Source organism: Fomitiporia mediterranea, assembly GCF_000271605.1.
Source record: "Fomitiporia mediterranea MF3/22 unplaced genomic scaffold FOMMEscaffold_1, whole genome shotgun sequence".
Taxonomy (NCBI): Eukaryota; Fungi; Basidiomycota; class Agaricomycetes; order Hymenochaetales; family Hymenochaetaceae; genus Fomitiporia; species Fomitiporia mediterranea.
The window spans coordinates 5751291-5766454 of record NW_006760386.1 but is presented as its reverse complement, the minus strand read 5'-3'; the positions used below and the strand labels follow the sequence as shown (position 1 = coordinate 5766454).

Genomic DNA, 15164 nt, shown 5'->3' with positions numbered 1-15164 from the left:
GACCTTTTTTGTATTCTTCTCTGCTTTCACTCATTTTTGAAAGGAATTTAATACTCTATAGAGTTGTAAGGATTTGATTTACTGGTTCGTATTTTACTATTACTACATTGCTGATTGTGTCAGATCATTGCACAGTGGGACCCACAAGTGCATATATTCTCATTGTAGTTAGTTACACTTTCTCCTCATGTATCTACACGTGTACCACCCTATAAAAGACAGTATCGACTGCTGGGTAAAGGGGATTCTTTTCCCCTGACCCCTTGCTCGAGTACTAGGTTATCCCAGTCAGTAGTTGAGTGAACTAAGGGCAATTAGAATTCTCTTGTGAGGAACAGTGAGTTTCCTTACATATTTTTGACTGTACCCACCTAGCACTGAAACCTCTTGCTGGATGCTGAGGAACTGAAGGGTCTGATCAACCCTAGGTCTCCCTCATCGTCTAGTACCCATCAGGAATTTTTAGTGAGTAAAGTTATGATTTTCGAGTAGAAACAGAGACTACTTACTGGATTGGCCCCTAGTAGGTTCACAATGCTTCAGAATGCTACAGAATGCTTCTAGAATGCATTATCACATATCAATATGGACTAGTGCTGGATATGCTGGAGGTTCACATTGATTGGATGGGTTGAGGACCAGGCATCTGTGACAGCAAAAAGGAACAAACAGGTGTGCATTGAGTTTACAGGCAATGGACAACAAGATTATCCATTGAATATTGATTACAATGTGGCTGCTGAGCCTTGACTGACGATTCCTAGAGGGTACCCAAGTCTGGATATTAATACTAACATGCTAGGAAGTAAGTCCTCGTCCCTTGTGGGCTGGAGGCAACCTGATGAACCTATACTAGGTGATAAGTCCTTGTCTACACAAGGCTGGAGGCACCCTGATGAACTACTACATACCAATAATGTAGAACTAAGGCATGTAACTGTACCAGTGTATATAGTTAGACAAACGTGCACTGTAGAGTAGACACTAGCAAGTATTGACACTACTAGGCTCAGAGAAATAACAAACAAAGGTACAGAGAGTAGAAACACTCAGGCAATTGTTCTTGAGGATTCAGACAGTCAAGTTCAGGATGAACAGGTGATTGGATTTGAGGATTTGTCCAATCAAGTACAGAAGGTTGAGTTTGAGGATTCAACTCACTAAGTACAGGTGATTGAGCTTGAGGATTTGCTTGATCAATTTCAGGCTACTGAGTTTGAGGATTCACTTGATAGAGAACAGGTGATTTGGTTTGAGGATTCACTAAGTCGATATAGAGAGCTAACAGCAAGCATTGAGGAATTTGTAAGCTAGTACAAGAGTTACAGAGTGTATATAGTCAGTATCAGTGAGAGTGTGGATGAGTATCCAGTGAACACACTTACTTTAGAATGGAAACACATTGACAACAGCAATGTAGAGGGTAATAAGACATCTAAGACCCTTTTAGGCAGTGAAGAAAGCAGTCAGGACTCGAAGAACAAGAGTAACAGACAAGGCCAGGAGAGCCAGGCATTAGAATTACAGAGATCCAATGAGGAACAAGATTTCCAGAAGGCAAGTAAGACCTTCAGACACATTGCAAGAGCCAGAGCAATTGAGATAGACATAGAACATGTTAGCCCATTCCACAGTTCGATAGGTATTGACAATTTGAATAAGAGAACATACAAGTTTGATGGAATGTATCAGGAAGAGGAGAATGTAACTCCTTCATCAAACAAGAGTGGACTTGATAGTATAGTAATGGAAAAGTGTGAAATGCTTCAGGCAGGCTACAGAATGAAAGCCAGACATGCTACAGTACCTACAAACAGTAGAGATCAGAACTATCAATCTAAGAGTCCAGACAAACTATTGCATTTGCAGAAAGTGAAAGGAAAGCAGAAAGTGAAAGGAAAGTGCAAAGTGAAAGGAAAACACAAAGCACAAGGAACAGAACGAAAACTGGAACTGTCAGGCATTCAATACGATTGTAAAATCGATTCAGACTATCCAAGCAAAACAGACATTGCATTTACAGAACAGTACTTTGAGGATAGCAAAAGTGAGTGCAAATTGGAACTACAAGGATCAGTACTTGATCCAGAGGGTGAAAATCAAGCATACACCTACAAAATCAAGTGTTTAACCTCATACATGGCAGATATTGACTATGCATTGCACAGGAGCAATGTACAGGACTACTACAATGGATACAACACCCTAGCCAGGTCCAGGAATAAGAGAGAAAGTGAAATACCTGGATATATGTGGTCTCAAATGGAAACATCAAGTTTTTCAGGACATCAGAGTATCCCTTGCAAAAATAAAAGGAACAAATGATCCCATAGTAATACTTTGTGATTGAAAGCAGTCCCAGGCAAGGTATACACTAGTGGTATTAGTGAGAACAAAGTTGATTCAGAGTGTAGCAAACTATGCAGTTCAAAGCCACATATCAAGTGTAGCAAGTATAAGAATAGCTCAAGCAGTAGTTCAAGAACAAACACAAGTTCAGGTATACAAACAACACATTTGAAAGGGCAAATTCAGTATATTCGAGACCCTATGAGACTACAGCATTTAGGCATTGTACTACAGGCATTCAGTACAGGAATAAGTATTGTAGGAAGTCTAAACATTGAGATAGACAATTGTATAGTACATACAATGACATTTTACACTTGAAAGCACAGGCATACAGTGTAGAAAGGATTCTACAAGACTACAGATACGTATGGCACATGGAAAGGACTAGGAAACACACATACAACCATTGTTTCAAGGAATCTAAGATGCTACAGGCACAAGGCAATGTATATAAGGACACTTTAGAGACACTACTACCAATTCTTAGAGCCACAAATCAAAACAACACTCTTAAGAAGTACAGGATGTTTACAGACAACAAGAATGTGTACTAGGACATTAGGAAAGGACCTGAGAATGTTAGACAATCAGAATATAACCAGCCAGATAGTATTATGGTTTACAAGGTGATGCAAATAGTAAACTGCACAAGCAGGACAATCTATCAAGCATTACTAGACTATAAACTACAACTACTCTTGGATACTGAGAAATATTTCAATCCAAACGATTCACACAGGTATTCTATTAAGTTAGAAGGTTACATTATGTATTGGAAGACAGAAATCAGTACATTGAGCAAGGAAAAGTGTATATACATTGAGAATACAATGATACCACTTCAGAATAAGCATCAGGCATGGAGATACATTGACAGTGATAGAAAGACACAGACATACACATACACAGTCGATTCTATTCAGTACAGGAAGGTATTTGAAAGCAAAGAACTGCTTCAGACAATTTCAGGATCAGGAGAATGTTCAGACATTCAGGCATATTGATTCTACAACATTGGAACAGACATTTCCATCTTCAGGATTGAAGAAACAATCAGTACAGAGTACAATCAAAGTAATTCACATAGAACAACATTCTATAAGGTACAATTGGATGTTACACTACGAAACTATTCAATTCATGACAAAGAATTGTTCAGAAACGTTAGAACCAGCTCAGACTACAAGGATATATTGTACAGAATGCAGTTTTAGGAGAACATAAGGTACAAACTGGTGAAATACACCTTCAGACAGTCAGGATTCATTAGAATAGACTCAGGACACTCTATCAGACGTATTATGAGCATCATAGGTACTCAAACAGATGTGCTAGTGTGTATATACTCAGGATACATAGTAAGAATTGTGTTATTCAAGCTATAGGATGACAATTACAACCTACAGGATGTAAAACAGTTACAATCTATGTAACACAAGGATAGTAAGACACTACTGAGATCAGGAAACAATACACATTGTATAGAACAAAGTACAGAAGTTCAGAGGGTGACTTCAAGCCAGAGAACAGGTTTGGAACCTGGACAATCCACTCAATCTGCTCAATCTGCTCAAACAGATTATCACACTACTTCAAGGGAAAGCAAAGGCAATACACATACAGCTAGCAAAGATTAGAGTGATAGTGAATTAGCAATGATTGAACAGACTATTCAAGCATTCAGGCATGATACTTTAATGCTACAGAAGGAAACAGAGCATCAGGATGCTCTAGGACATCTATTGGACAATGATACAGTTTAATCTACTCTAGGAATGAGTAGTTACAATCAGTTTGAAGTACAAAATCATGTAGAAGACCTCTCCAGACACTACAGATATGTTCTAGGACAGTACCAGACGTTTTACACTGAAAATGAAGTCATATTTTGACAAGAGGGCAAGAGGCACATGTATTACATTGTATACACACTTTTTGAGCATACAATCATGTTTGAACATACAAATTTTCTCACTTAAGATACTACAGAACGATTTTGTGAAGGACTTTGTAGTACCAGACAGTATCAGTACCACAGGAAACAGGACACATGATAGGTACATAAGGAAAGAATACATTGGAACAAGGACAAGGACACAGAAAGACAGGAAGTCAATGCTAGAATGTATTGATCCACACATGGATTTGCCAAATGAACAAGGAATTGGCAGCATACACTCAGGACTTCAGGCAGCACTACTGTGCATACAGACAGGACATTTCATTGAGACATACATGGAACAACACAGTATACAGACAGCTACAGCACTCAGGAAAGTAGAGAATGCTACTTGGACACAGTATGATAGAACATTACACTATGAGACATTGAAAGTATACTTGGACGATTCAGGAATCGAATCAGTCGACTTACAAAGACACAAACAAGTTGAGATACAAGGAAACAGTATGAGAATACAGTAGGACATTCATTGCACACAGAGATACCATACATATACTCACATATCTAGTGATACTAGGCTCATACCTTACAATCTCATTGATTTTGAGACAATATTTTCATTCAAGGACAGATATTACACTCTAGGTTGTACTCCACAATTAGTATTTGGACATCAGGCTCAACAGGATATCCAGTGTTGCATCACAGTTGGTTATTGCATGCAAAAGAGTACATACTTGGACATATTCTACCAATACGAGTGCAAGGCACTACATTTGCAGGAACTAGTCTATTGGAAAAATCAAGGACATAGTAGAGGAATTTTGGAATACATCTCCACTATCTATTATTACATTACTATTCTACAGGAGTAGAGAAACACACAAGGTCAGCTAGAAGCTGTAACACTAATTCATTCTATTGAGGAAGAAGGCTATAGCTTTGTTGATCAGGGATTTACCTCTGTGCTTCCCAAAGATGCAGGAGAAGAGAATATTTGCAATTACCATACTGCCAGAATTTCCACTTCCATACATATTGATCTACACTGTGTGTCTCAGAATACTCAAGAGCCAAAACACCATATCTCCCCAGGAACTCTACTGATTCTCTTTGAAAAGTGTTGTATCAATAGCAACAATCAAGAGGCAACTTTTCTACTAATTGACCATACAGTAATATTGACTATGTTTAATTCTATTGACGTTTTATCTAGTTTCACATGGTTTGGAACCATGCTACTCACTGTCCAGAACACCACCACTGTCTCAATACACACCAGATCGACTTCGGATCACTTCAGAGAGGCAGTACTACATCACAAGGATGTTTCCCATACGTATGGGCAAGGTATTTTATTATTTACTTGTTACTAACTGTTACTTTTAGTATGTTTTCTGCCTTTTCTACTGATTTTTAGCATTTAGGACTAAATGCTAGAGGGCGAGTGTAAGGATTTGATTTACTGGTTCGTATTTTACTATTACTACATTGCTGATTGTATCAGATCATCACACAGTGGGACCCACAAGCGTATATATTCTCATTGTAGTTAGTTACACTTTCTCCTCATGTATCTACACGTGTACCACCCTATAAAAGACAGTATTGACTGCTGGGTAAAGGGGATTCTTTTCCCCTGACCCCTTGCTCGAGTACTAGGTTATCCTAGTCAGTAGTTGAGTGAACTAAGGGTGATTAGAATTCTCTTGTGAGGAACAGTGAGTTTCCTTACAAGAGTGTTGTATTCATAAAATGCTAGACTACAAGTACTAATTTACAGAGTGTAATATTATTGTGTTTTGGGGAAGTTATATATTTTTTTTCACCTGTGCAATACTTTTGTCATATACTGTAGATGGATTGGGGGGAATGCCCTTATAAGTTTGTGATTTGAGCTATAAATAGGCTGATTAATTTCCCTGCTACTTAATTAATTGCAGTCCCCTACCCGGATGAATGTGTTTATAGTTTACTTACCAAGAGATAAACGCGTTGAAACATCTGCTCATCCATAGGGACTTTATTCATACGTTTTGTTTGGTATCAATCAACTTCTATACATTAAAACCTCTCGCAAATACAATCTGCTGTAGGTTTATCCGGAACAGGGGTGGAGAATAGCATGTTTGAAGTCCAGAGGCAAGTAACACATTGAAGAAACACGCAAAATACCTAGCAAGGAGAAAGCCACAGTATGAGGAATTACATAAAAGTTCGAGTAAACAGGCACGGAAATCTAGGAGTCACTCTTGTCGTCCTCCTCTTCCTTTAATTGACCATTCTAATGACTAAGTGAAGCTCATCCCCTACTTCGAGATCTCCCATTGTTTGGAAGTCATGGCAATTGAACAAGACTCGTTCTCCGTCAGAGTCTATACCAAGATCCTGTAGTAGTTGTGCTCTATGAAATTTCAAACTGGTCAGAACATCTTTAAGGAGGTAGAAATGTTTAGCATACTTCATGTAATCGATACTGAATGCTTTGCATGTATACTTAAGGACGCTGACCACTTTGCGTTCACGATAGAATCTGTATCTGCGAGTTCTGTAGTAGCTGTTGGGTGGAGGTTCCACATTGATGATGACGCCTTGTTCATGCGGTCCTAATCTTTCGGATATGGGCTCATAGCGTGGCTGACTGTTATTCTCGCCTTCCCTAGCAGGGCAAATAGAGAAAGTACATAAAGTTGACCCAGTGGTTGAAGTAGTTGCACTGTTAGGTGGGTTCTCAGGTGCTGCTCTGCCTGAATCTAGCAACCGTCCAGAAGAAGGTTTCTCTTCTATATTACAAAAGTGAGAAAGACTAGATCAGAAGCCAGAAATAGGAGTGGTATTACCAGCAGTCGGTTTCGAAGTCTGTTCCTTCTCCCTCAGAGTTTCTTTAGGTTCCTCTCCTGCATCTGCTTCATTATTGAAAACATTCAGTTGAATTTCAAATCCCTCTAAAATAATGCGATCAGCTCACCTCCCACTGGCTTCGGCTCCCCCGGCCCTTGTGTAGGGGCATCTGGTTGTTCGTGTTCATGACCATTCACTTCGACATCCTGGCCATGATTTCCATCTAATGGGGTACCACCAACGTGTTCGCTTTCGAGAGTTCCCGTGCTCGTCTGTTGTTCTACTTCTGCTTCATCCGCAGATTCTGACGACGCTCCATTCATTTCAAGTCCTTCACGCTTCGGTTCGTATTTCACATTAGATGCAAGTGCTATGCAAAAAACACAAATCAATAAGTTTGCGAAAGAGTGCACGGAATCAATAATCTCTCACCAACTTGCTGCCTTTCCGGTCTAGCATTGGCATGGCTGGGGTATCGGACGCGAACGTATACATTCCCTACGAGGTCCTTGATCCATATCCAAGTTTCCTCATGGATCCGTATTTTTATCCCCGCGCAGATATCCAGTTCATCCGTTTCCAAAGCAATGCTTTCCTTTTCGAGATTCCATTCCTTCGCAACGTAATCCTGCAAATCCGCATACTTCACGTATGAATTCACGGGCACCAAGACACGGTCTTCGTCGTAATGTACGACGAATAAATGCACGGAGGTGCGATCTGAGGGACACAAAGTGGACGATACGAGCATGGTGAGCTGTCTGGTGTCTCTCTTCAAGATGGTGGTTGAGATTACCGTTGGAAACATCTTGCTTTTTGAATGAAAGTAATGGAAATTGAAATGTCAACTGTCAAAGGACAGCGCCCTGCTTAACGCATTTATATGCGTCACGTGAGCGTTTTCTATGCACTGTTATGCTATACCCTTTAATAACTGGGATTCTTTTACCGCCTTAACACTATCCCTTGGGAAAAAATGCTCGCAATCATTTGATTCAATTCCTTTCGTCAGGTATCCATGCGAAACTCACCAACCGTTATTTCGAGCTGTGGGAAAAGTGTTCTCTCGTTCAGGCACTCCTAGATCGCACATTACTCGGACGAACCAGCATTTTCTCATGTTGCTGTGCGTAGAATTGAGGTCCGTCTATGCTGTTCCTGGTTTGCGGAGTATGTGCGTCAATTCATGGGAATTTCGTTGTCTGATTTCACTAGCGTACAATTTTGAATGGGAGATTACACATCAAAGTAGTATTACGACAAGTATTATGATCGGGGAATGTCTCAATCGATTACGTTTTGACAGGTGCCAGAAAACATCAAGATGATCAGCAACGTTGCTTTATTCTATTCTTTGTTGTCTGGTTTGCTGAAGAGTATGATGACATGCTAATATCCCTGACTTTGTAATTTAAACGAGATTACTCTATATTTCTTTGTGTTACATTTTTAATCTACTCCTTTCGCCGGCTTGGTGCTCAATATATCTTTCAATACCTTGTTCCCGGTTGTGTGAGGGGCGGAGATACAACCTAATGTTCCGCTTAAGAGTTGACAATTCCGCAAGTAGGAAACTATTAAGTATGTCTGCAAACATTATTCTGCTGTTAAAGAAAAGCATGATAGAAATCCAGTGACAAAGCAATGCGTCCCAAATAAGCAAAATGCCAAAAGCGTCATAGCGTGAAGTGTCATAGCGTGTTGATTCATGATAAGCTCGAGTAAACAGACCACCACAGGAACTCAGGCTTCGCTCTCCTCTTCCTCCTCTTCCTCTTCATGGATCATAGTAATGACGAAGCGTTGGCTTTCTTCTACCTTGAGAGACGTCATTGTTTCGTTGTCATGGCATTTGACCGTGACGAGTTTTCCCTGATCATCTTCGTCAACAACCATCCTTAGTCGTGCTCTATAAAAATTCAACAAGCGCGTCAGAACATCTTTTAGAAAGACGGAGATGTCGTAATGTACTTAGTGTGATCGATCTTGAATGCTTTCGATGCACCCTTGAGGACAGTGCGTACAGAGTGTTCGCGTCGAATTCTAAAGCCCCGAGTTTCGTAGATGCTATCAGGTGGAGGCTCAACTATGATAAGTACACGTTCTGGATCTCCTGATCCTGCCCTTTCTGGGGAATGCTCATGATGTAATTGACTTTTTGCCTGAGATTCTCCGGCAGAGCGAGGTGTGTAAGTGGATAAAGTTGACTCAATGGTTGTTGCTGTAGTTGCGCTATTAGGTGGTTTCTCAGCGGCTGCTCTACCTGAGCTTAGGAGCTGCCTCCAGGTTAATCTACGTCCGGAGGACGGCTCCTTTGCTAAACGATGATAATGAGAAAAGATTGCTTTAAGAGAAATAAACTTGTATTTACCAAGACCAGGTTTTGTTGATGGTTCCTTCTCCTTCAGAGGCTCTTCACCCTCCTCTTCCGCATCAGCTTCATCATTGAAGAGGTTCAGTGTGTCTATATGTTGAGTTTCAAAACTTCTACAATCCCGCAATCTGCCTCAGCTCACCTCCCAAAGGTTTTGGCTTTCTTGGACTTCGTGTAGCGGCAATTGCTGGGTCATGTTCGTGATTATTTATTTCAGCATCCTGGCCATGATTGCCGTCTGTGGGAGCGACATCAATGTATTCGCTTTGAGGAATCTCCGTCCTTGTCTGTTGTTCTACTTCTGCTTCATCCGCAGATTCTGACGGTTCTCGGGTCATTTCGAGCACCTCGCGCTTCTGTTCACATTTTACAGCAGGTGCGAGTACTACGCAAAAACGTACGAAAGTCAATAATCTTGTAAAATCGTGCTCGACATCAGTAATCACTTACTTTCTTGTCGCCCTTCCGATTTAGCCCGTCTGTGGCTGGGATATCGAATACGGACGTACACATTCCCTACGATGTCCTTTACCACTATCCAAGCTTCTTCGTGGATCCGTATTCTTTTCCCCGCGCAGATATTCAGCTCATCCGTTTCGAAGGCGATGCTCTCCCTTTCGAGATTCCATTCCCTCGCAACGTAATTCTGCAAGTCCGCGTACTTCGCGTATGGATCTACGGGCACCAAGACACGGTCTTCGTCATAATGTACGACGAATAAATGTACCGAAGAGCGATCTGAGGGGCACAAAGTAGACGACACAAGCATAGTAAGTTTTCTGATCCCTTTGAGAGATGGTGGTTAAGATGACAGTCGGAAGCGATGGGGCGTCAAAGTTCGAAGGTCGGACTGCAGGTGCGCGTGTCTAACGCGTTTTAGTCCCGTCATCAAAAGAAATGTTTGCCAGCATGTTTCTTGAGGGATAGTGTTAAGACAGCAAAAAACATCCTTCTTTTAAAGTCTGTAGCATAAACATCTGAGCAGCCAAACACATCAGGCATTTCACAATTTCTTGCCTTAAAAAATAACTTACATAATGTTAAACATTATTTGTAATTTAATTTACCATTTCAGTTTAGTAGAAATTCAAAATAATATTTTAAGTTTTTTCTGTATTTGTATTGATTATGGAAGAAACTTGAAATTTTGTTCATGATTTCTATCAATCAAAAATGGTAAATTTAATTACAAATAATGTTTAACATTATGTAAGTTATTTTTCACAGCAAGAAATTGTGAAATGCCCGATGTGGAAAGTGCCTAGAAAGACGCTCACGTTTCTTTTGATGGATATCCTAACCAAACGTAGCAACAAATTACTCAGCATCCGATATTCCAAATCGTGAGAAAAATACGCTCTCGATTAGGCAGTCCCCGACTTATCGATGATAAATAAACAACCATTCTCAACGCCAAGAAAGCAAGGTGTTCAGCTTACCTGCCTATAAGACTCGAAGGCCATCTACTGCGTTCCGATTTTTTTGCAGAAACTATGTGCCCCAGTTCGTCAGGCCGCATGGTAACCTCGTTGTATTACTTCTCGCGGGTTCGGCATCGATAAGACGTCGCGCTGACCATCAAGAAGCTGACCATAACTCAGATAACGACGACTGTAAATGTACTACCTTGTGCTGTTTGAAACTTGTAGGAATTATTGGAGCTAGGAACCTACATCCTGTTGTAAACAACGAAGCTCACCCTTCCCGCATTCAGCATCTTACGGAGTATCACTGAAGTTCTCTCGTACCCTTCGGATTGCGATCTGTCAATCCAGTAGGAGTAATGACTCGTCAGAGTTATCTCTCCCAGTAGGAGATGCAATAGACAGAATACGGCACAGGTATTGAAAGCTTGGCGACGTAGAAGCATGACGCGAGAACATCTTGACATTAAAACCTCGAGGCAAAGGTCCTTACCGAGCACGATGAACTAGTAAGCCCCAATCAAACCTATGCAGCATTAATATCTGACAAGTTCCATGGTCTGTACATGCGCTGGTCAGGTAGATCATTGCGAATCCTGTGTCTAGAAGATGCGGTCCAATAATCAATTCCTTAGGAGACGAGATCCACGCTGAACAGCCAGCAGAGAAGTGTTTGTATGGGTTCGTTGTGAGTTGGCAGTTGCTTCTTAAGATTAATGATGTCATTCTTGCCCTTTACCCAGCAATCAGGTTGTTGCCTGTAATCACGCCATAAAAACTTGGGTGCTTTGTAGGACTACTATATGAACTCTGCCAGAGTTGGGTACTATCACCCCACAGGCCACACTCGCAAACATTGAATACACGACTAGAATACAAGGTGAGAAAGGATTACTTAAAAGACAAACACTATCTGCGTTGGCAGTTTGCTTCCCAGCAACCCTCCAATCTGTTTGAGTAGAGATGCAGTTCTACCCACGTTGCATCGATTTGTCCACGGTTAAAAAAAGGTCACGTATTTGCATTCCATCAATCTCTATATGCATAGTATGCTGGTAAGAAGGTGACTGTGTGGAGACAGTGGAGTTAAACCCGTGCCAAGTTCGCCTTTAGTATGAGGAACCTACTTTCTGGGTACATACAATGTCCTCAACGGAGGTGTCTGACTATTTGTCACTCTCGGAGAGCGTGCTGAATAGTGCATCTACTTTGGGGTGTAACATTGTTTGGTCCAGGAACGATAGACTTGGTCCTTGTTTGATGAACGTAGAAGAAGCTGGAAAATCCACGTTGGATAATTTAGTCGTTGACTCACTAGCGACTTACGTTGTATGGCTCCTGCTATGTTATTGATTGGGGCATGGGCGGGTTCTGGTAATAGCAATTCTGTCAATTGGTTCCCGACTAGAATGCCAAATATTAGTTTTGTCGGTTTGCTGTACAATGTAGTCCACAAAAACAAACCTCTAGAGTTTACAGACGACACACGTGCTGGCATCCATGAAACAAAATCCTGCAGGAAATAACAGACCAGTGAGAGCACTCCTGCAATAAGGGGCAGATCTACTTACCGCCAACTCGTAGTCTAAATTCGTGTTACACATTTTTCTCAGATCAACACAACGTTCTAAATACGATAGAACGCATGTCATAGATGGACGACCGCCTGGTTCCTTGTCCCAACATGTGTTGTCTCCTCCATTTCCGCAAAGGGACCAGACCTTCTGTGACCAGAAAGACCACGGGATATCAGGTTTTGAAGGTAGCTGGCCCGACATAATGGCAAGTATGACTTGTATATCGGAACTTAGGTGATTAAACGGCTGTTTTCGCGACAAAAGCTCCTGGGCATTGATCAGACTTCCCTTCCGCAGGTCACAGCTTCATACACTCACAAGGACAAGCATCCCAAATGCCCACACGTCTGATGCTTTACCATGGCTGGCGCCATAAAAGATTTCCGGGGCCATATACCGAACTGTACCTTCCATCTCGTCGTCGGAGATCACATGAGCAGCATTAGTCTTGTCCAGCATTCGAGATATGCCAAAGTCGCAAATGAGAGGCTCTCCAGACAACGACACCAGTATATTTGCCTAATAACTATCAGGCTTGCAATCTTGCTAGATATTACAGATGCGTACCGCCTTGATATCCAAATGCACTATATCATGTTTATGCAAATACACTAATCCACGTGCTGTTCCAGCGAGCTTTGAACAATTTCAGAAGCCACTCTGGTTATCATTGAAGCATGTTCCTACCATGGCAATAACGTCAAGTTGAGGATGCTTTATCATGTACTGGGAGAGATCTCCGTTATCCATCCAGGGTGAGACAAGGGAGATATGATTGCCACCGAACATGAAACCGTGAAACGGAAGCACATTATCATGGCTAAGTTTGGACCAGATGAGAATCTCTCGTCTGGCGCGCTTAAAAACGGGTTTGGTAAAGCGAATAGCAAACAATTTACTTCTCAACTCACCTTGATGAATTTGATGGGGTCATCCTCTGCGAACAACCGAAGTCGCTTGACCGCAACCTGCTTCAAGTTATACACGCCAGAAAAGACATCGGAATGTGCCCCAAGGCCCTTGAGTTGTCTACAGAGCTCGACTTTTCCAGAGAGATTAAAACGACGTTGGCTCGTGAGTATCATGACGGGGCAGAGGAGGGTAGGAGATGTACGTGTTTGCGACGTTTGGGACCTTAATATACTCTCTGCAACGTCTGACATGAGGCAATATCATGTTACATTACTGTTGTTTTCATAAATATTGTCACACACGCAATTCGTGATTTTCGTCACACTAACTTCTAAGTATACTCAAATACAAAATCTACTATAACTCAACTAATACCTAACCAAATTACATGATCTAAGTTGTAAAAATTAAACTTTTGAAGTTTTCCTTATATTTCATGTATATGAGTTTTCCTGGCCCTAAAACTGACTGTACAATACTAATAAACCAGTCTAAATGAAAAATATAACTTTATTATTAATTTACATATTGAATTCTAGCTATAATACAGAATATACATACAAGTATAATACATATTTAAGTTTGCTAAAATTGAGCATTTTCTCTCAACCTCTTTATACTTAGGAAAGGTTCTTCTATATATTATTCATATTTGTAAATTCATTCCAAATAAATTAGACTAGTTTTAAACACTTTTAATAAATATAGTATGGATTTCTAGTCTAAATTAAGTAGTAAGTTATTATTCTATATACTTATTTGATAGTACTTCTCTAACACATATAACTTTACTATAACTTATAAAAGTACTTATATTTAATATATTTTATTTATAATAAATTTACTATAATAAATAATACTTAGAAGAACCTTCTCTGAGTATAAAGAGGTTAAGGGAAAATGCTCAATTTTAGCAAACTTAAACATGTATTATACTTGTATGTATATTTTGTATTATAACTAGAATTCAATATGTAAATTAATAATAAAATTATATTTTTTATTTAAACTAGTTTATTAGTATTATATAGTTAGTTTTAGAGTTAGGAAAACTTATATATATAAAATATAAGGAAAACTCATATATTGTATTGTATTTTACTCAATTTTTACTTATATTACTTTATTCTTTCTATAATATAAAAAATACTTTAAAAGTTTAATTTTTATAACTTAAATTATATAATTTAGTTACTACTGCTTGTATAATTCCTTAGAATGGTAAGATCACATGATTTTTTGTTACAAAGTTGAAAAACACAAAGAAAATACAATATCTCACTCAATCCTTAACATAAATGTGTACTATTAGTACCTAAATTCATAATTTTAAAATCCCCTTCAGATAGATACTTTATTAATCAAATTTGAGTAAGAATTGACTAAGATATAATGAAAATACATAGTTTTTCATGTATTTCTAGTGTCTGATTTTTCCTTACCTTAAAACCAGACATATAGGCTTGGAAAACTGCTTACTATAGTTGGATATATTAATACTTAATTTAAATACTAAATATGTTGTAAATTATGTGCTTATTCTACTTTGTTAAGAGAGGGTTAAAATGTGTAAAACTAACTATTTCTCTCTAGCTCCCCCTACACTCAATAAATTATTTCCAACCTCAAACTGTATTCCTAAATTAAATATAAGTATAATAAAGTGTATTACAGAAAGCTTTATGTTCATGTGTTAAGAATTGAGCTTAGTATAAATGGAAGAACAAAAGTACTTATAACAAAAGTACCTTCTCTGTTCTGAGCTCAATTCTTAACACATT

At 39.5% G+C, this 15164-nt stretch overlaps 3 protein-coding genes across 3 annotated transcripts; all 3 read right to left on the bottom strand.

The window, feature by feature from the left end:
* Nucleotides 1-6526: 6526 nt before the first annotated feature.
* FOMMEDRAFT_25337 (uncharacterized protein) lies at nucleotides 6527-7847 on the bottom strand (the record flags this gene model as incomplete). The annotated part of the gene is made up of 4 exons (XM_007262067.1): nucleotides 6527-7038; nucleotides 7096-7200; nucleotides 7224-7466; nucleotides 7529-7847. 4 exons carry the CDS (start codon nucleotides 7845-7847, stop codon nucleotides 6527-6529), a joined length of 1179 nt encoding a protein of 392 aa, XP_007262129.1.
* A 946-nt stretch (nucleotides 7848-8793) lies between these two features.
* FOMMEDRAFT_144221 (uncharacterized protein) lies at nucleotides 8794-10239 on the bottom strand (the record flags this gene model as incomplete). The annotated part of the gene is made up of 5 exons (XM_007262066.1): nucleotides 8794-9005; nucleotides 9068-9413; nucleotides 9468-9560; nucleotides 9613-9855; nucleotides 9921-10239. 5 exons carry the CDS (start codon nucleotides 10237-10239, stop codon nucleotides 8840-8842), a joined length of 1167 nt encoding a protein of 388 aa, XP_007262128.1. The 3' UTR covers nucleotides 8794-8839.
* Nucleotides 10240-12672: 2433 nt separating this feature from the next.
* FOMMEDRAFT_61000 (kinase-like protein) lies at nucleotides 12673-13236 on the bottom strand (the record flags this gene model as incomplete). The annotated part of the gene is made up of 4 exons (XM_007262065.1): nucleotides 12673-12738; nucleotides 12790-12990; nucleotides 13039-13107; nucleotides 13159-13236. Coding segments are annotated over 4 exons (414 nt in total), but the record flags the coding sequence as incomplete, so codon positions are not given.
* Between the last annotated feature and the right edge of the window lie 1928 nt (nucleotides 13237-15164).